At 38.3% G+C, this 21644-nt stretch overlaps 1 protein-coding gene across 8 annotated transcripts in view; it reads right to left on the bottom strand.

Annotated features, from left to right (window-relative positions):
* Positions 1-8121: 8121 nt before the first annotated feature.
* The window catches only part of ORMDL3 (ORMDL sphingolipid biosynthesis regulator 3), a 35781-nt gene continuing 22258 nt past the window's right edge, over positions 8122-21644 (bottom strand). For all 8 annotated transcript variants that reach the window (XM_039358797.1, XM_039358794.1, XM_039358793.1 and 5 more), the window contains 2 exons: positions 20502-20653; positions 8122-16694 (listed from right to left, as the gene is read on the bottom strand). In XM_039358797.1, the coding sequence (XP_039214731.1) occupies positions 16559-16694; positions 20502-20653 (288 nt within the window). In that variant the 3' untranslated portion in view covers positions 8122-16558. The remainder of the gene's footprint in view (positions 16695-20501; positions 20654-21644) is intronic.

The raw sequence follows: 21644 nt of genomic DNA on the forward strand, positions 1-21644 counted from the left end.
ATGTCAGCTAGAACCATATCATTGTCACTTCTTCTATTATGCCCTTGATCCTGGGATGCCCAGCAAGTGTTACATGACATCTGATTCCTGTAAATTGTCACTGGGGATGGAGCTTAGCCAAAGCATTAGTGAGCTGTTTGGACACAAATGCTTTTATATAGAGTATCTCTGATTAACCTATGGTCTCAAGTTCCAGAAATGGAATCAGATGAACACAAGACATGGAAACAATGCACATTCATGCAAAAAGTAATTTTTTGTTGAACCTGGATCTTTAGAAATATGGGGAATGAAGTATAAACTTGAAACTTCAAACTTCTCAAGACTTTGAAATCTTGGAAATTAAAATACAATTCAGACCAGAAACTTTTTCTGTTAGGGTTTATGGATAAAGGACTTGAAAAATATTTTACTTTTACATGTATCAGGAGCATGACTTTTATATGCTCAGTCCTGGAAAGACACTGCAATACCTACAATATAGAAATGATTAGTAAAGATGATGGAGCTTAGTAATTATGGCTAAGAGGTTAACAGCCCTTGTGAACCCAAAGGTGCTTTTTCAACAGACAACTGGACTTTCTTGTTTTTCTTTGAAGATGTTTCACTTCTCATCCAAGAAGCTTCTTCAGCTCTGACTGGATGGTGGGGAATTCTTGCAGACAGCTGGTCATTTGCATTCTTTTATTTAGAGAGTTGTTGAGGCCACTTTGAGGTTTATCTGTATCCTCAAAGTTACCTCAGTGGTGCAGCTACCCACCTTGATGGCTACCCCCTGCACCCTTGTATACATACTCCCACCCAGCAGCAGCCACATATCTGTCTGCCAGCCTGTTTACGAGCTGCCTAAGACTTGCAATTTCCCCACTGACTTTGCTTTTTGGAAGCTGACAGGAAGCTGTGGGGTCGTCACTTAACAATGGCAATGGGGAATGCTGGGATTGCCATTGCTAAGCTATGCAGTCATGTCACATTGTGCATTATAACTGCATCACTTAGTGAAAGAAATTCCAGACCCTATTGCCATGGTAAGGACTACCTATAAATACAAGTCCATATAGACAAATTCATGGTGAATTCAGTAATTGTCGAGCCTAAAGCAAAGAGAATGAGTGCTGATTGGCTGCTCAGTGCTCAGCTAGTGGCTGCTTTAAATTGAGCAATGGATGAAGTTGTAATGCGAGCTCCAGGATCTCCATGTTGAATGTGCCTTCAGTCTGCAGAAGGTGAGGATAAAATGTGCAAAATGGGGCAATGGGCATGAATTGCAGATGTAAAGAAATTTCAGAGATCACTGTAAGCCTCAAGCTTCAAGAAATTGGATGGTAGTCTGCAAATACTTTTTTTCTTGCTATGCACTTTTTCAAACATTCCCAACTAATACTGAGAAGGAAAAAAACTTCCACAATCGGATTGTTATTAGCTAACACAACACAAAAAAAATATTGTAGCAGTATAAAAAAATATTTTGCAATTGCATTTTCATAAATATACTCATGCAACAGGAAGCAAATAGTTTCATATTTTTGTTTTCAGAAAGCACTTTAGTTATAAATGTATAGACTTAAAGAATGTATATTCAAGATATTAAACAATGAGTTTTATACCATGTATGAAAAGATCTTATTGAAACAATGATCACACTTCATTTTTCAATACTGCAATCAATTTTGGTTACCATACTACAAAAAAGATGTTGAGACCTTGGAAAAAGTTCAGAGAAGAGCAGCTAAAATGATCAAAGGCCTGGAGACTAAAACATATGAAGATCTTCTGCAGGACTTGGGTTTGGCGAGTCTAAAGAAAAGAAGAAACATGGGCCACATGATATCAGTATTCCAGTATTTGAGGGGCTGCCACAAAGAAGAGGGAGTCAAGCTATTCTCCAGAGGGCAAGTCAAGAAACAATGGTTGGAAACTGATCAAAGAGAGAAGCAACCTGGAATTAAGGAGAAACTTCCTAGCATTGAGGACAATTAACCGGTGGAATGGCTTACCTTCAGAAATTGTGGGTGCTCTATCACTGGAGGTTTTTAAAAAGAGACTAGACAGTCACTTGTCTGAAATGGTATAGGTTATAGGTTCTCCTGCTCGAGCGGGGGGCTGGACTAGAAGATCTCCAAGGCTCTGCTCTGCTCTTATTCTATTCTATTCTATTCTATTCTATTCTATTCTATTCTATTCTATTCTATTCTATTCTATTCTATTCTATCATTCTAATTTATGGGTATTTTCAGATTAGGCCTCTGTCTTTGGATCCCCAGAAAAACAAAGCATAATTAAAAAATGAGGAAGGGTGGAGAGAACCCCATACCATATCATATTGGATATAAACATGTGAATGTAAGACTATGAAAATGCTGAATATATAAATGCCTGCAAAATAATGGTGTTATGTACTTTATTTCCTACAGAAAGTTATTTGGAACAGGATTCCACCAATGAAAACTTATGAAAATGAACTGTTTTCATTAGATTATATTTCAGTTCCCATCCACAATATTTTTTCTACAAGCATATTTACATGTTCCTTAGTTTTGGGGTTACAGTTCTGGCCGCATTCACCACCACTTTGGAGTGACTGAAAAACTGAAGCACAAAAAATGATAAGGATAATTGTTTATTTTTCTAACCAATTCGTGGCATGCAAAATGTGACTTCTAGTTACTCTTTTTTTCTAAATTACTTAGTTGTAAAAGAGATTGTTGTCATCTTTAAGGAAACAATAAAGTACTTTCACTGGTAGGCAATAACCCCTGGTAAATAAATGCCAGTATTATAATCATACTCCTCCTTTGCCAATATAAGTGATCCAGGAGAAAATTATTCTGAATGGATGGATCACTTTTATTTAAAATATTTTTCTCCAAAATACATCCTAGTTTTTTTAATTATTACCAAAGCATAACATCCACATAGTATGAATTTCTAATTTCATGTGAATTCACAACTGTTTAGATGATGCCAATTTATACTTTAGATGACGCCAATTTATACTTCATACATTTTAGCCCTATCATTCATAATTAAACCTACAAATTCACTTCCATGCTATTAGCTTAGAATTCTTTTATCACAATCCTATTATTTATATTGCATTTCCTTGATTTCTGTTCTTTCATAAGTCAGTCTTCTGCACAGAGAGTACATAAAAGTGATTGGGCCATGCAGAGACCCAAGAGCGAAGGACTATCTGTTTAGATGTAAAGTTTGGATAGTTTACACTCTAGGGGAAAGAAGTGCCTACCTCAGTGGTCAATGGGTGCTGCCCTGCCACAATCCCTCAGGAATAACTTCCGCCTGCTGACAGAATAGTTGATGAAGCACACTGCATTTGCCAGAGGATTCTGCTGGAAAACATTACCTTAAAACTGAAATAGCTCAGGCTGATTTAAATCTGACCCACGAAGACAGGGCAGAAAAAAGAGAGTACAATGAAATTACTATATCCAAAATACCTAGCTACCAACTTCAGTGTGTTAACAAACTTGGTTTTAGTCTGCAATAACTGAACCATGGTTTATGGATTAGTTTTCTATGAGAACTAGATCATAATAGTTTTTTCAACAAAACGTGTTTGAAATAAATTGTGCCTTACAGCAGTGTAGAAATCCAGCCTAATTCCCATAGTCTAACACATAGAGAATAGAGAACAGTCACGTCAAACTGCCAGCCTGCGGGATGGATGCGTCATGCTGAAACTGCGCCCACCCCATCGCCGTTATCGGGAAAAAGTCCCGATAACATCACGCGAGGTCACGTGATGTTGTGAATTTGATATGCCTGATATAGAAGGTTGCAGAAAATTGATTTATAGTTTCTCTCTGCATCTTCAAGAGAAGCCCAGGCCCTCAACACTTTTTGCTATTTCAGCATATAAAACTATGAATTTATTTCACACGCATAATTATCAACACAGTTTATAAGTAAGAACCTGTATATAGTGATTAGTTATCCAAACTGTAGAGTGGAGGAAATATTAGTCTTTTATGCTAAGAAATTCTGAGAGTTGATGTGTATGCATCTTACAATGACCTGGATTGAGAAACAGTGATCTACAGCCCTAGTCCACATTTATTGTGGGGCTGAGGTTGTAAGGCTAGTTTCAATAACCCTCTGCAACTGATCAGTTTAGAATTTCATATCAATGGCAAAGGTATGCAGTTATGTACAGTATCTCCATCCCAAGCCAGACAAGTGATGTGATGGCAGGGATAGTGATGTGGTGTGCCTGGATGCTGTAAGGGTCTGGATGGGAAAGAACCAGCTTTGACTGAACCCTGCAAGATGGAGTGGCTATATGGGATTATGGCCCGCCAAACCCATATGATTTTTTCATCTTTGACTCTGGATAGGTGTCACTTTCCCAGACTGAGTTGGTGCATAATGTTGGGGTCCTATTGGACTCATGATTCATTACTCTTCTGTAGCTTATACAGATCTAACATAGAACAAACATTTCTTAGTGCCATTTTAATTAACTTTATTTGAACTGCATTTTAGAAAACTATTAAATCAGACTTCCGGTTCCGGTACGCGGTGACGCCGGTCGTATCTGGGGACTTGTCTCCAGCCTGACCGGGTTTTCTTTGTTGGTAGACCCCTTAGTGGGTCGAAAGTCACCCTGGAAGGGCGAACACCGTGGAGGAGGCTTGCTTGTGACTGCAGGAGAGTGGCAGCTTCTCCCGTGGCTCCAGCTATTTCCTTAGGGCCGATGGAGCAACGATCGTCCTGCAAGATGGCCGATTACTCTGCTGCACCAGCTGAAGTCACAATAACAACTAAGTGTTTTAGACCCACAGTGGGGGATCCAGGTGAGACCTTCTATGCCCCTCTCTTTGTTCTAATTGGTTTTTTTTATTGCCTGTAAAAGCGTGTTTGGTATTACTTCCCTGTCTGAAAAAGCAGCTTCTGTATGTGTGGGAAGAAAGGCGCTGAGAAAAATTTTAAAGATTACATTTTATTTTCATTCCGTTTGGGATACAGAAAAAAACACTTTTTCAAATTGTATTATTTTATTTTGGAAGACTATTCCTTTTTCTATGTTTTCCTTTAAAAGATAGAAAAAAGGAAAACAATGGTGTCTGGAAAAGTTTTTTTTATTTACTGAGGACATCTAGTGGTGAAAACTTAATATTACAACTGTGATCATTCTTTGGAGAGAAGGACCTGACCTTCAAACTATTTCTGGCAAAGATAAGCTGATGCAGCTGTGGGAACTGAGGGGGTGGGCACTGCTTAACTACAGTTTTTACTAAAAAGAATAAAAAGGATTTTTTAAATTACTTTCAAAATGGAGATATTTCATTCTCAGCTAAATTGCAAGCTTATGCTGGAAAAGATTTATGAGGCTACTGAAGAAATATGTGCCATAAGGAAAAGGATTACTACAGAACGAAGAGCCAACTCTACCTCAAACTCTCAAATTGACTTTCAGATCACATCTGATTATTCTACAAACCAAAACATACCAGAAGAGGAACTAAGGGAGATTAAAGAGGAATTTGTTACAATGGAAGAGATTTCCACAGATCCAAGAGCCAGAAACTCTCCTTCAAATCTTAAAATTGACTCTCAGACTACATTTGACTATTTTACAAACCAATATATATTAAAAGATGACTTCAATGAGAATACAGAGGAACTTATTTTACTTTATAAGCATTTTATCTATACTCCTGAGGATCAGAAAAAGCAAAGACTGAGATTTGAACCTTTAAAGCAACGAGGCTTCAAAGATAAGAGAAATAGAGGTCCAATGCAGAAGACAGGAGGCTTCTTACTGTCTCACATGGTACTACAAGTAACAAAGAGAGACCTATCAGCTGAAAGAGAAGCTTTGTTGTGGAAACCTGCTTGGCATAAAAAGAAACCTAGAATAAGACTGAAAAGAGAAACTTAAAACTATATATACTGGATTTAAGGCATTTTAGACCTATGGATTGATTTAAGGCAGTGGTTCTCAACCTGTGGGTCGGGACCCCATTTAGGGTCGAACGACCATTTCACGGGGGTCGCCAAACAACACAGTCCGCCATTTTTCCCCCTTTTCCTTAGCTGTGCTACTCCCTTTTATTCTATTGGATTTTGAAAGCCAATAGAATAGACTCTCTTGAATAGAGTCTAATTCTATTGGCTTTCAAAAGCCAATAGGAATTGTCCAGACTGTCTCTGCCCTGCTGAGCCCGCCAAAAGTCCCATTCTGCAAATGGTGCTGCACGAGTTGAGTAGTCCTCAACTTACGACCGGTTGGGGGTCACGGCATTAAAAAGGTTGAGAACCACTGATTTAAGGGCTAAGCTTTTGAGTTAGAAGTAAGAAAAATGAGTGAATATTAGAATATATATATTAAATAATGTATTTTTTGGAATAATAGGTTTATTTGTATGAAAATTATCATGTAATGGAATGAAGAAAATTGAAGAGATGTTTGAGATTGGGATTGAACTAATAATTAATTGATGTTATTTTAATAAGATGTGTTTGTTTGATAATATGGAGATTATTAGGTTTGATAATTAATTGGATGAAATTAGTACTTTGTCTAAAGGACTTAAAGGATTTAAGGTTGATATTACTTTGTTTAAAGAAATTGATTGCTTGATGAATTAGATATGTATAGGATAGATCAATCTTTTATTTTAACTGGGAGATATTAGTGGAAGACAAAAAGTAAAAAAATAAGATTTATGATAAAATTAAGGAATTAGGATATATTTGGAAGGAATACCTGAACTGGAAATGTGGTTATTTAAAGTTAAATTTGATTATGGTATTGTAATTGTATAAAGCTCTAAAACAGGTTTAGGATTAATAGAAATTTAAGTCAGAAATAGATTATTTTAAATATATTAAGCTATTTGAGGGAAATAGAGAGAGAATACTTGATGTACTGATTGAGTTATTTATATATGTTTTGTCTTTGGATTTTTGATTACCCCAGTACTACAGTGTGTCTCGAGCACTTTCTCTTAAGAATCAAAAAACCAATAAAATTTGTTTAAAAAAACAAAACAAAACTATTAAATTAGAAGTACTGTTGATATAAATGTTATTGTGATTTACTCACAGTAGTCACTTCTTGTGATTTCTCTCTTGGCTGCTTGAAAAGCTGTACTTTCCATAGACGATAAGGAGTGGCTTCTTTAATAAAGTTTGACTTGTGATAAATACACATCAAAATATCCATGGAATTTTCTTCATTACTTTATGGTTTGGTTTAGTTTAGTGTTGACTGATTAGTCTAAAGGTTATATAACATAAAATAAAATAATGCAGCATATTGCAGCATTAAAAATATTAACAAAATAGTCAATTAATATCATTCCCTTTGGCAACTGACTCCAATCTGATCCAAATAGGAAACTCTCAGACAAGTGGCTTTAGATATATACTTGTTTGTCTCTCTTTCTGTCCATGTGTTGGAGGAAGTAAGATAGCTTATTAATGGGATCCCAATAGGCTCTCTTATCAATTAGTGACTTTAAAAAACCACATTCTGGCTGGCATATGGTTGACAATTACAGAAGAGATGAGTGATATTCTGTTTGTTGTGTGTCACATAAGGTTTATAATACATCCTCTCTGGATGAGGTATTTGATGAAATTGCCCATTTTTACCACAGAATTGAAGCTTGCTTAGATTCTTGCTTAAATCTTATTCTGGTTAGAGTTATTCTTTGGTCCTGTGTCAGGCCCATAGTTAGATATTTTGCTCTTGAAGGTTTTTCTTAGTCTTTTGGCTGAGATCAAGTGTAGTATCACTGCTTTATAGAACTGAGCTCCTGTTCTTTTTTCAAAAAAAAAAATCCAATCTATTTTACAATCCTGATATTTACTAAATACCTCCCATACAAATACTAACTAGGCTGACCTTGCTTATCTTTTTAAAGTCAGCCAAGGTTGGTTAAGAAGTGCTATGTTTTGATCTGACAAATTCATTAACATGAATTTGGTCACCATATTTTGCTACTTTATGTTTTCATTTTCAGATTATTCTTTTTGTTTGGATTTGAATTTCTTAAACTTCTCATATTCCTAGAAATTTGCAAAGACCATTGGCTAAAACAATATTATTGCTACATTCATATACAACCATAAATTACAGTACCACAGACAGGATATTGCATGAATACTGTTTTTTGTTTTATTAGTTGGTCTAGAAATACTGTAGAAAGGACTCATAAAAATAATATTCACACTTTGTCTTAGAAAGTTTTCCAGACGAAGGATTTCTTCACTACACAAAAAATTAAGGTCAAATCTAGAAATGAAAGGATAGGATAGGGTAGTGTAAGGTAGGCTGGAATAGGATAGGAAAGAAAGGAAAAATATAGCTATAATACTATGTTCATTGCAAAGAGGTTCAATGTGGAACTGATAAAACTAATTTAAAATACCATTCATATGGTCATTCTAAAAATTGAATTTCAGATAATGGCAAATCAATGCAATACGTTATTTCACTATAATTAAAGAATAATCCATACACATTTCATAAATTTCTGTTTGTGATAGCCTCAGCTACCTTTGCCTTCCTAAAATGCTTATACCTTAAAAATAGATTATTTTTTTGTATTGTTTTATACTCTTGTGAAGTACATAGTCTGAAGCTAAAAGGAAGCCTATATTCCCTCACATTGAGTAGATATCAAACTGTTCGAGAACTTAGTACTGTACTATTGCAAATGTATTAACTAAGCTGGAGAAAGCATCCAGCTGGGTTCCCCACCCCCCTTCTATTTCTAGATCTCTAGAAGTGCTACATGGTTCTTCAAACTTTTATGTATGCAGTAATGTATAGCAGGACTGCCCAAATCAGTCTGTCAATCTTTATCTGGTATCAGTGGAAATTCTAAACTCCATCCCTTCTGTTTTCTTTTTGCAGTTAGAAAACATAGCTGTGTGTGTGTCATATGAACTGTCCTGAAGCTTTACTTTACCATAAAGTAATTTGCCAGGATGTCAAAATGACCTCTTAATCCTCATTGCCACATAGGATTCAAATGCTAATCCTGTTTCTACATGGAATCTGGGTGGAGGCAGTCTTGTCATCCTGTCATTTATCTTAGACGGCAAAATATTTTTGGCCCACCCCAACAAACAATAGCTTTAGCTGGGCAATCTAAAGCAGGGAAGCAATATAAACATAATACAGCAATGGAAGAAGTGCATCCTGATTCTTGCCTGAAACAATGTTAGCCTCTCTTCATTCCTAAGGTGATGGTCAGTGGGAAGTCTTTCGGGCTCAGTCAGTAGCCAATGAGCCTGAATGCTGATTGAAATTTCTTTAGCTAGGGATGGAAAATTTGTAGTCTCATCCAGAACCTTTGTCAATTTCTCCCTTTGGATCAAAGTATATCCCACAATATACTTAGAACGTTCCACTCTCTTTGTCCAGTTTTTTGTTATGTACAGTATCTAAGATTCCTCGGAGTCATCCATCATGTAGGAGTTCAAAGGGATTGAAACCAGAGGAGTCTTGCAGAATTTCCCTATATGCAAATAATAGATAAGGCAATCACATGTCTCAATACTTAGGATCTTCTGCTGCATATTTTTTTAACATATTATTTAGGGTCTGGTTCAATTGTTCTATAATTCTATCTATCTGAGGGGGTTAAGTACAAATTCTATAGAGTAGTTCTTCATACAGACATGTGATTAGAAATTGATCCCATTCTGCAATAGAGAAACTTATTACTAAATAGTAAGAGGATCTTACATTATTCCAGTGATAAGACAGCATTCACAATATATCTCATGCCTAATAATAGCAAAACTCTAAGGTATTAGCGTAAACTGAAGCTTTTAATTTTAACAATGTGGTACAGGAGTGAGGATTTGCTCCTATTGTATTATTTAATTTTATTAGGTTCATAAGACCAGTAGTCCTGAATCAGTCATTCAGTTTTTAAAGGAAAGAGATAAAATAGAATAAAATTTTAAATTGCATTAAAAGTAAAGAGATAAGAACTAGAACAACCTAATGACTACACTGAGTAACTATTAACTCTTTGAAGGTAACTATTATAGTACAAAAGATAGAAACTATATCGCTCTGTGTGTGATAGGCATCTCTTTCTGCTCGCATGGATAAAGAATCATTGGTGTATTCTTAGAATTCAGCCACTATGGGAAGTGCCCGACCAGACCTCCAGAATGTTTCCTAGCATGCCCCAACACGAGAAACACTTCCAAAGCAAGGCTCATGTCCATGGCCATTACCCATCTACTACAGATAGAGGCCATAGAACCAGTACCCACGGAACAGAGGGGAAAGGGGTTTTACTCCATTCTGTTCGTGGTCCCGAAGGCCTCAGGGGATTGGAGGGCAATATTGGACCTGAAAGGACTAAATTACCACTTGGCCTACAAGTGGTTCAAAATGCAGACTCTCAAGTCTAACCTGGCCAGCGTCAGGAGGGGAGATTTCCTGTTATCCATAGACTTGACGGAGGCTTACTTGCATGCTCCAATCCTCCCCGAGTACCGCAAATTCCTCCAATTTTGCCACGCACACCGGCATTTTCAGTACAGAGCACTCCTGTTTGGCCTGTCTTCGGCCCCACGGGTGTTCACAAAGATCTTAGTGGTATTAGCTGCCTACCTGAGAATGATTCTGGTGCATGTCCAATGTTATCTGGATGATATCCTCATCCAGTCCCATTCCTTCCGGTCAGCCCAGTCGGACCTGGTACTCATCATCAGGACTCTTCAGGTTCACGGATTCTCTGTGAACTTCCAAAAGAGCCACATGGTCCCTTCAACTTGTCTCCTTCACCTGGAGGCAGTCATAGACTTGAAGCTCTGCAAAGTTTTTCTTTCCCCGGAATGTCGGGACAGCATCTGGATCTTAATACACCGGGTTTGAATGGAGAGGGTGGTTCCTCTAGTCGTGCTGTCACAGTTGCTGGGGAAGATGGGAATCGTTCCATGAGCCAGGTTACACTCCAGAGAGTTGCAATGGTTCCTTCTTCCCTTTCAGAAGTTGAACATGAGCTCTTCCAACAGGAGAGTAAGGGTTCCACGCCAGACATTATGTTCCCTCCAGTGGTGGACCTGCCCGGCGATTGCCAAGGGATTCCTCTTCAAGGAGCCAGTCAGGCTCACCTTGACCACAGATGCAAGCTTATTAGGCTGGGGGGTTCACCTCCAATCACAATTAGCTCAGGGTCGGGGTCCCACTCGGATTAAGACACAGTATAAACTGGCTGGAGCTCAGGGCCATACATCTGGCCTTACGCCACTTCACCAACAGGGTGGCGGGACAACACGTTCTGATCCTCACCGCTGTGGCAGCAAAGGCACACGTAAACAGACAGGGAGGGACCTGATCCAAGTCCCTCATGAGCGAGGCCCGCCATTTGAACTCCTGGGCAAAGGTCCACCTCTGCTCTCTGAAGGCAGAGCACATTTTGGGGGAGGCAAACCAACAGGCAGATCCCTGAGCAGATCTACCGTGGACCACTCCAAGTGGCGCCTGGACCCTGCTCTGTTCAGGGAGATCTCGGACAGATTCGGTCAGCCACAGTTGGACCTGTTTGCCTCTCCAACCAACTCCCAAGGTTCTTCTCCAGGTTCCCATCCCCAGGGGCAGAGGGAATGGACGCCCTCTGCAGCTGGTGGCCCAGGGGGGTTACTGTACGCCTTTCCTCCCCTTCCCGATTCCAGCTACCATCCGCAAGATACTTCAGGAACGGGCAGAGATCATTGTCATGGTTCCGAAAAGAAGCAGCTTTTCAAAGAACTTTGAGGCTTATTCACCTTAAAGAATCCTTTATTTTCTGCATAGCTTTGGCACTAACAAAGTTAAGCCAAACTATCCCTGTTAGCTTAGGGATAATGACTGGGGTAAGGGACCCCTAAATGGATTTAAAAGTTTGTGGTTTTTGGCTTGATGTCAAAGTTCTTTGAAAAGCTGCTTCTTTTCGGAACCATGACAATCATATTTGTTGTCCCACATTGGCCGAGACGTCCATGGTTTGCTGACCTTGTGGACCTGTCCATTTCACCACCATGGAGGATTCTTCCAGATTGTATCTCCCTCAGCCAGGGGGCCCTTCAACACCCGGATCCCCAGTGGCTCCAGTTGGCCGCCTGGCACTTGAGCGGCGGAACCTAACCAGGCAATCCTATTCGTTGACGGTGATCTCTATGGTTCAGGCTTCCAGATGTCCCTCTACAAATAGGATTTATGATGTGACATGGAAGAAGTTTTGCCTATGGTGCACTAAACATCACCTCCAACCTCTCTCAGTAACTATCCCAAATATTTTGGATTATTTGTTGGAAGGTCTGGATAAGGGGTTAACTCTTAGCACTATCCGTAGACAGGTAGTGGCATTATCCATGGTGCTCACATGTGACAATTCTGTTCCTTTGGCCCAGAACCCAGTGGTAAGCTCCTTCCTCAAGGGGGCGACTAACGTCAAGCCACCGACAATACGCCGCTACCCTTCTTGGGACCTGTCACGGGTTCTACAGGCTCTACTTTCACCGCCATTTGAACCCATCAGGTCTTGCTCTTTACGACTCCTTTCACTGAAAGTAGCCTTCCTGATTGCAGTCACGTCAGCAAGACGCATTTCTGAGTTGGCTGCCCTGTCCGTCAGGGGTGACCTATGCATCTTCCATGCGGACAGGGTGGTCCTTCGTTTAGACTTGTCCTTCATCCCCAAGGTGAATACCTGGTTTCATAGGACTCAGGAGGTAGTACTGCCCAATTTTTGTCCCAATCCACAGCAGTAGCATAAGCTGGATGTGCGCAGGGCCCTGCGACACTATATCAAGCAGACTTCGGCCTTCCGCAAGTCCGAGGCCCTGTTCGTGTCCTTCCAGCCCTCATCCATGGGCCGGAAGGTCTCTTCTTTCATCACAGGAAGATGGATAAAGGCTTGCATTGCCCGTGCGTACACATTGCATTCCTTGCCTGTTCCCGGCCACATCACGGCCCATTCCACCCGGAGTGCGGCTACATCAGCAGCCTGGTCGACACAGGCATCCATTGAAGAAATCTGCAAGGCTGCAACTTGGTACTCCCCTTCCTCCTTCATCAGGCATTACAAGTTGGACAAGTTTGCCTCTTTGGATGCTTTGTGTTGCAGCAGGTATTTCCATCTAGTGGGACACAAGCACAGACTAGTTCCCCCCCGTAGGGACATGAGTGGCTTTGGTATGTACCACTCGTGGATTCTCCACTCATCATGCTGGAGAAGGGGCATTGTCTTACCTGAACGCCTTTTCTCAGCATGATGATGGAGGATCCACACTCACCCATTAAGGGCCGTCTGGTCCTGTGTCAGGGATAGGAGGAACCAACATGTCAGACTATCGTCGGTTGCTTTGCCTTGGTCGAAAACTGGGACACTCTAGCCCAGCAGGAACCAGACTTTCTAGTATCATCTGAGCAGGAAAGGTTAAGACAACCCACTCGTGGATTCTCCATCATCATGCAGAGAAAAGGCATTCAGGTAAGACAACGCCCCTTCTCTTTTTATGGATACTTAAAGGTATTTTGCTTTGAAGATGTATTTGACAATCTTTCTGCAATCCAAACTCCTCCAGATGTTTTCTGATTTACAGTCCAAAGGCCACACTGGGTGGAGGATCATGGCAATTAAGGATGCTCAATCCCATTTGGAGGCACCAAGTTGTGAAGGAAGTCTTACACAGGCATAAAAATAGGACATACTGAAATGAATAGCAGTGAAGAATCTCAACTATGCTGGGATTTGGGTGAATACTCCCAGAGTTATTTGCCACAGTTTTTTGCTAAATGTATTTGAATTGGGAATGCCACATCTCTTAAGAGAAAAATTACATTAGGAAAAGCCATTTTTCTTCTCTAGGCTTTAATTATTTCCCTAACGAAATAACCTCACCACTGCATTTGGATAGTCTTCAGCTCATTTAGCCAAAATGAGGGTTCAAAAAGGCTGATTTAGATAGTAAATCTTGAGCTAGATCTGCCACAACTGAAACATCCTGTCTAGATGATTCCATAATGAATAACATTAAATGTCAGCACTTTATAATTGTCAGTATCAGTAGTAATATTGTTATACTTTATTAACCATCAGCAATAAATCACTTGCCAAATTCTAAGAGCGTCTCTCCTCTCTTTCCAAAAACCTTCAAAAATCTTACAAGATCTTGAAATCCTGCTATACTTCACGTGACTTGGGAAGCGCATTTGAGCTGTCATGTCATCTTGCATGATGGCTCCAAGGGTTGGAGAAAGTTGCCAGTCACTAGACAAGTGATTGCCAGAGCTTGAGGTTGGCATTGGGCAGCTTTATCCAGGACCCGGTCATTGTGATCAGGTTTGAGAATTAGGAATTTTCCATGTATCGTGTACTTTTTTTACATTTAATCAAACAAGAGGAAATTATCTTTCTTTTAGTACTTGATGACTGATCTAATATCTGGAGAGGAAGCTTTAAGGACATAGAGTTAGACTGGGTTATGGCTCAACTTTAGATTAGCTTATTGGTTCAAGCACTAAGCACTTCAACTTTGATAAAAAATATTGTCACTATAAATAGGAAGATGAAAACCCCAAAGTGATCACTATCTATTCACATTATTAACTTCTAGTTTCCTCCCTTTTAGATCCATGTAGAATAATTTTTGAAGCTGCATACATTATAGTGCATATAACTCCCACATTATCATTTAAGTGTCCTTTTACGTTCTGGAATATGTTTCATTACAAAATCTGTTAATATTTGTTAACAAGAAGTACCTATTTTACTTAGACTCTCTGGAACAGAAGAAATGTTTCAGATATGCTGCTGTTTCCTGAGAAGTGTTAAAAGAGTTTAATTACCTAATTGAAAAAAGTTTTTCCCGCTTATTTTTATATTTAACTCCACTACCATCCATGTGTATGCTAAGTAATAAAACAATAGAAGCTGATGTCAGGCTCCAATCTTTAGGAACTTGAACAAATAACGCCAAAAAAATATTCTAGCCATGTTAATTTTTTCTGCAATCTCCTTTCTTAACTAACTATATGCACATTGGCAGGGGAGGGGGCAATTAAATTATACTCTACTTAACAGAATGCATGCTTAATAATAAGAAGCAACTTCATATCCAAGATATTGATCATCAAAATTCATCCACCCAAAATATTTTCAGTGCCCAAATGCAGCCTGAGTTTTTTTTTTAAATGTTGACGTCCCATGTCTTAATCTATTAAGCTTCTAGTGTTGTCTTTTCTCTTTCTTCTTGTGTCCTAATAAAAAGCTGCAGAAGGAAAACACCCAGGTAGCAGTGCCCTTTCCCCAGATTATGCCCTCAAGATGTGTGAAAATTCAACTCATGTAGCAGTCCAACTAGTATAATCAATGTGAAACATATCTGGAAAGTATGTAAATTGAGGAAATCTGCATTATTAAATGAACCTTTTCCTTTTGCAGCTTTTTGAAGAAATGATAGGTTAACAATCTTAACCAAATAAAAACCCATTTTCCTTTCTTACAGTAACCGGCACTGTTGATAAGAAATAGGCTAATAGCAAGCAGTCCTTAAAAGTAAAGATTATATCGTGCTAGATGCGCCGTTGCTGCTAGACATGATCAATTTTATTTTAACATAATGATATATTTGTGAAAAATCTGTTCTACTATATGGATGGTAGGTACAAAGAAAACAAACCCATCACCTTGCTAGACATCACAATGAGTAATGAGAGACACTAGCTTCTGAGCTTCAGCACTGTCAGAAATAAGCAGTAATCAACAATAGATTTTAATAATTTAACTACTACTGTTGGATTTATGACAAAGAGAAAGATATTGGAAATGAGGCCCTGGTGGTTTTTTCTAGCCACATTCCTTGTCTTCTTCATCTCTGCTCTCATGTAACTTCACAGTAAGCTATTTGTGCTCCAAGAGGCTGATCATTCAGCCAATAATTCTCTGGCCAGGAGTGCAGTGGGGAAGCTGGGATTCAAACTGCAGCACCACTGCAAAACCAAGGGCAAGCATTTCATCTGCTTCCTGCCTCTTTCCTTCTACCCCAATTCTGCCTTTACATCATTAAAGGTATTTATAAACAATTGAGAGAAATCTGACTATTCTTTTCATAGGCTGTAGCTTCATTTTTCTGACATAGCCCTTCAATGAGCAAGTCAAACTCCCCCAATGGGACAGTTTGATGTTAAAGTGCATTTATCATCTTAAATAAATGTTGCCTTGAATCAGGCTTCTATTGTCCTTCTGAACAGAATACTTTCCTACCAGAGAACAAATGATAAGTACCTTTTACATAGCAGTGTTGTCTGCATCTATTTTCAGTTTCTTGAGAAGAAATAATAAGATTAGTTATCATACGTTTCAGCTTCCTCTTGTCTTTTTGCAAGCCCAAAGCTGGTTATGTTTTGCTGGTTTTTGCAATCCTGTGCAATATGTGCCCCTTGAGAAGAAGAGCTCTCCTGCAATCCTAACCTGAAGATGCAGCAGAGCAAAGAAAGTGGGGTTCTCACTCTGGTTTATCACAGCTCACCAGAAAAAGGGAGAGGGGAAAGAAAAGACCTCCCCCCCTCCCGAACTCAGTACTTGTTGATTCCAAAGATACGGACACCATGCAGCTGGGGCAACTTGGGGATCAAGACGCTCATCAAAGAGATGGTGTTGATGATGAAATGTACCCGGTCATATTTTGTGTAGAAACTGGTAAAAAAATAACTGAAAAAGAAAGTAAAGGAGTTTCAGTTTTACAATAGTGCTTAAAATACTTTAAAACATTTGTCTCTTTCCTACACAACTGGATGATACTAAAGAGAAAGAAATGCCTGGGTCTGCAATCTAATAGATGGTGACAATAAAACAAACAAACCAGGAGTCTGGGGCCATCTTTTCCAACTAACACGTTTTATTAAATTGTATAAGATTTGATGAGCTTTTATCAGATGAAATGAGTTGCAGCTCATCAAACTTCATTATTCTTTTTAATAAATGTGCTAATCTGATATAAGGACTCTATTTATTAAAGGTAATCCTTGTTTAGAGATTGCCTTCTATAGTGACCATTTGCATTACGATGGTGGTGAAGAAATAATTTTCAGACCAATCCTCACATTTACAATCTTTGCAGGTCTATAAAGGAAAGCTGAAGTAAGATTGTAGTGACCAAATTGCCAATCCCAATTGTGCTAATTAAATAAAGATTACCTGTACTTCAATCATTTACAATGATTTTTGTAAATTCCAACCAAGATAGAGGAACGCCAAAGCATTATAAAGTGCTCCAAAAAAAGCCCAAATAAAGATGATGTCTCAGAGTTATATGCAATTACAGGCCTATCCTGTCTACTGTGATCTTTTAAAAGAGTTGGTAGAAAAAAGAGCAATCCTACATGGTTATTGATTCTGTGTAGCTCCTGGCTAATCCTTTCTACTAGAAGGACTGAAGAAAAGCAGCAAAACAAAGTGTGCCAAAAATGTGTGCCAAAAAAATTGCTGCTTGTTTTGTAATAGCTTCACTGATCCCTTCCAGTTTTGCAACCCAATCTTTCATTGTCATCTGAGGATAGAAATTGGGGCAAGAAGAAAATAGGGATTCTGAACATTTGGAAAGAACTAATGTACAAAATTGGCTACCACAAGATGGGATGAAGATGCCTACTTTTGAGACAGGTATTAAAAAGAGCTAGATAAACCTGAGGAAGAGAAGTTGATAAATGCTGTTGATGAACTCAGGGAAGAGACAATGTCCTCATGACTTGCCATTGGTTTCCAAATTGTCATCAGATTGGGCAATACAAAAAGCAATAATTGGTTTTCCATATCGCACTATGCTTTCATGTGGGTATTTTTGTCATTAGCGTCTTGTGCAAACCAGCAAACTATGGCTCATTAAATAAAATGTATTTAAGCATATAAGCATGAACGCAATACATATATTGCTTCAATGTACAAAACAGATTGCTGGATAGATAAGCCTTGATCTAATCCAGCAGGACTCTTATTTTCTTAGGCTAGATGATTTAAACTAAGGCTGTGAGCCAGGAGTTAGGAATTTGTAATATCCCCCTCCCCCATCTGCTGACCTACAACTCTTGGCAAAAGTTTCATCAGCAAGGCCAACAGAGAGGGAGGCTGGAAGATGTAGTTCCAGACTGCTCTATACCTCCCATAAACTATAAGAGATCTATGACTTAAATCATCTTGTTCTCAATGGTCTTCCATGTAACAATGCCTACATTCCCCCATTTCAGTGCAAATTGCAGTACTCCCTGTATGCTGAAATTGAAAAATAGCGATAGACTTCTGGTTCCGGATCGTGGCGCTCGCAGCTCTGCGAGGAGACAGCTCTCCTCGCCAGCTGAGTTTCCGCTGCTGGTAGACCCTTAATCGGATCAAAAAGCTGCCTTGGAGGGGCAGCTACCGCTGAGGAGGTCCTCGTCGGCTGTGAGAGAGTGGCAGCTTCTTCCACGGCCCGAGATTGCTCCTTTGGGCCGACAGTGGAAAGACCGGCCAGTAAAATGGCCGTTCACCTTGCCGCTGTAACCAGAAGTCAGAAGAACATCTAAGCACAGGAACCATTGTGGCTGAGCCGGGTGAGACTTTTTTTTCCTCTCTCTTGGTTCTCCTTTTTCTTTTGTGCCTGTAAAAACCACTTTTGAAATTATTTCCCTGCTCTAAGAAAATGGCGTTTGTGAGTCTTGGAAAAAGAAGCTTGAATGGACTGAATTAATTTAAAGTGATTTTTCTTTATTTTTATTATTATTTTTTTTAAATTCACTTTAGGGTCTTGAAATTTTTTTTTAAATATTGAATCTCTACTATTGGATCTGAATTCTCCTTTCTTCTGTCTTTCCTGATCTTGTTTATGAGATTTTTGGTCTCTGGGAGAAGATTTTACATTTTACTGAGGACACCTTGTGGAAAAAGTTAAAATTGCAACTGGCTCTCTTTTCTGATGGTGAGACTGACTTTGACCTTCAGATTATCATAAAAGGAAAATACAAAGAAATTTAACAGCTGTACTGGTGGGGGTGGATACTGATTAAATGTTCCTTGAACACAGCCTCTACTAAATGATACAGACTGTTTCTAATTACTTTTGAAATGGAGCAATCCTATGTTCAATTTGACTATAAGCTTATCCTGGAAAAACTTTATGAAGCTACTGATGAAATATGTTTGCAGATAAAAGAATTTACTATGGAAATAAAAAACAGAAATTCTGCTTTGAATTTACAAACTGACCCTCAGACTTTAGCTGAGCATTCTATAGACCAAAAAACAATAGAAATGGGATTAACTAAAGGTAAAGAAGATTCCACTTTACTTTATATGCATGCTGATGAGATCTCCGAGGAACTAAAAAGGACTGTAACTAAATCACTTACAACTCTAATACCAACAGAAATGGACAGACAAGCTCAATGAACTGAAAACTATGATAGCTTGGATAAGCAACTATTACCTACAAAGTTGGACATAACTGAGCCTGCTATTCATCAGTTTCAAACGTGGAGTCTTGACTCTTTAAAACAACAAGGGATTACTTATAAAGAAGCTAGGTCTCTAAAACAGAAAAGGGGATGTTTTTATTTGATCCAAAGGATACCACAAGGCATAAAAAGTGACTTGTTCATTGATATAGAGGCATTGTTATGGAAAGCTGTCTGGCATAAAAAGAAAGCTAGAATAAGATTTAAGAGTGCGATTTAAGGCTTTATGTAATGGGTTTAAAGGGCTAATTAGATATGGACTGATTTATGGCTTAAGACAGTTAAATAAGATGTTAGATTGAATAAAAAATAATTAAAGGTTTGAATTTAATAATAAGATGTTTGTTTATGTATCAATATGTTTTGGATATAGTAAGTTGGGAAGGAGGTTAAAGGAATTTGATACAAATATTGAGGGATTGATTGATAGATTATAAAGTATAATAGAAATAGAAAGGTATTTTTCTTTTTTCTTGGTTTTGTTTTTTGTTCTTTTTTTCTCTTTCTCTTTCTTTTTTGTTTTTAATTAATATTTTTTTTACTAGGAATGATACCTATTTTGTAATGGAAGAAGAATAAGATAAAAGAAGAAATGATACTAATAAATGTTTATTGAATATGTTAAGGAAAAAGGCAATGGGGAGACCCCTGAAGTGTTAATTATGCATTTAGATTAGAAATATGGAATATAGCAATTGAAATAGTTAAGCTTAACACAGGATTTGGATTTGTTCATCTACTTAGATGAAAGGTTATTGAGGATTGTTATGATTGACTTAGTTCTATTGAAATATATTAATTTGAATATAATATGTTATTAGAGGGAAAAGAGAGGGTTTTTAAAATGATTTTTTAAAAATGATTTAATCTGAATTTTATGAAAATGATCTTGTTTGTGGACAATTGATTGCCCTGCCACCACTTGATTCTTAAGCACGTGTTTGTAAAATGAAAAAACCAATAAAACTTGTTTAAGAAAAAAGAAAAATAGCGATAGAAGAGGATTTCCAACCACAGTCCCTTTGGTACTTACAGTACAATTGGTGTGATAGTCAAGAACTTGCGAGAAGCTGTGAACTGCACTCCATAGTCCATCTGTTCCCAGTGAGTGAGCAGCCGGGCCTTCCCCTGATCGGGAGTCTCAAATGGTGTTCCTTTCACAGTGTGTAAGAAAATGTACATACTCTGTAAGAAAATAAAGGCTTGTTAGTTAGGATTTTTTAGCTTGCTTGGCTGCATATGTTCTTTCAGATAGCAGTTTAAGTGATGAGAAAGGTGAAAATGATCTACAGTACAATATTCTTGCAGTGAAAGTGACACAATAAGGGAAGGTGCTGGGGTACAATTGAAAACTTCTGTTTCAATAAGAATTAGTGCACAATACTAGAAAATAGGATAGGCTTAATCTCATCTCAGGTTTCTAAGTTACTATCATAATGAGAAGCTATGATTTTTTTAAGCGATTGTTTCACTGCTAAAAATTGCAGCTATTTCTTAGACAGTACTACAGTATGGGTGGTCCTTGAATCCATTCATTTAACAACCATTTGAATTTAAAATAATTTAAGTAAGTCCTTGCATTTATGACTGCAGCAGTTTTTCCACAGTCACATGAACAAAATTTGGGCACTTCGTAACCAGCATATATTTACAATAGTTGCCGTATTTTGGGATCATGTGATTGCCATCTGCAACTTTCCCAGCTGGCTTCTGACAAGCAAAGTAATTGGGCAAGCTAGATTTGCTTAACGACTGTTTGATTCATTTAATAAAAGCTTGTAAAAGCAGATGCTTAACAACTGCCTTGCCTAGCAATAGAAATTCTGTTATGTATGTAAGCTAAATACCACCCATATAAGCAACAGTTAACATTTCAAGAGCTTTCTGTTTACCAATACCTTATTAAAATAAACTAATTAGACTAAGAAGGTATAGTTGGCCAAGTTTGCCAATTGTAAAGATTTGAGAGGATAAAATGACAGAGATACTTAATAGTCTGAAAAATGGTATGATGAAAGCTTACCACTGAGATGATTAACATCTCATCTCTCCTAGGCTGATGTTCATGTGTGGAATATTTAGTTATTTGAATTATTTATTCAATTTATATGGCTGCCCATCCCAAACAAGTGACTCTGGAGGACAATCAATTAAAAGTATATCTTCTGTAGCTTGA

The sequence above is a fragment of the Crotalus tigris genome, unplaced genomic scaffold (assembly GCF_016545835.1).
Source record: "Crotalus tigris isolate CLP2741 ecotype Arizona unplaced genomic scaffold, ASM1654583v1 scf7180000019068.10715455, whole genome shotgun sequence".
Lineage (NCBI taxonomy): Eukaryota > Metazoa > Chordata > Lepidosauria > Squamata > Viperidae > Crotalus > Crotalus tigris.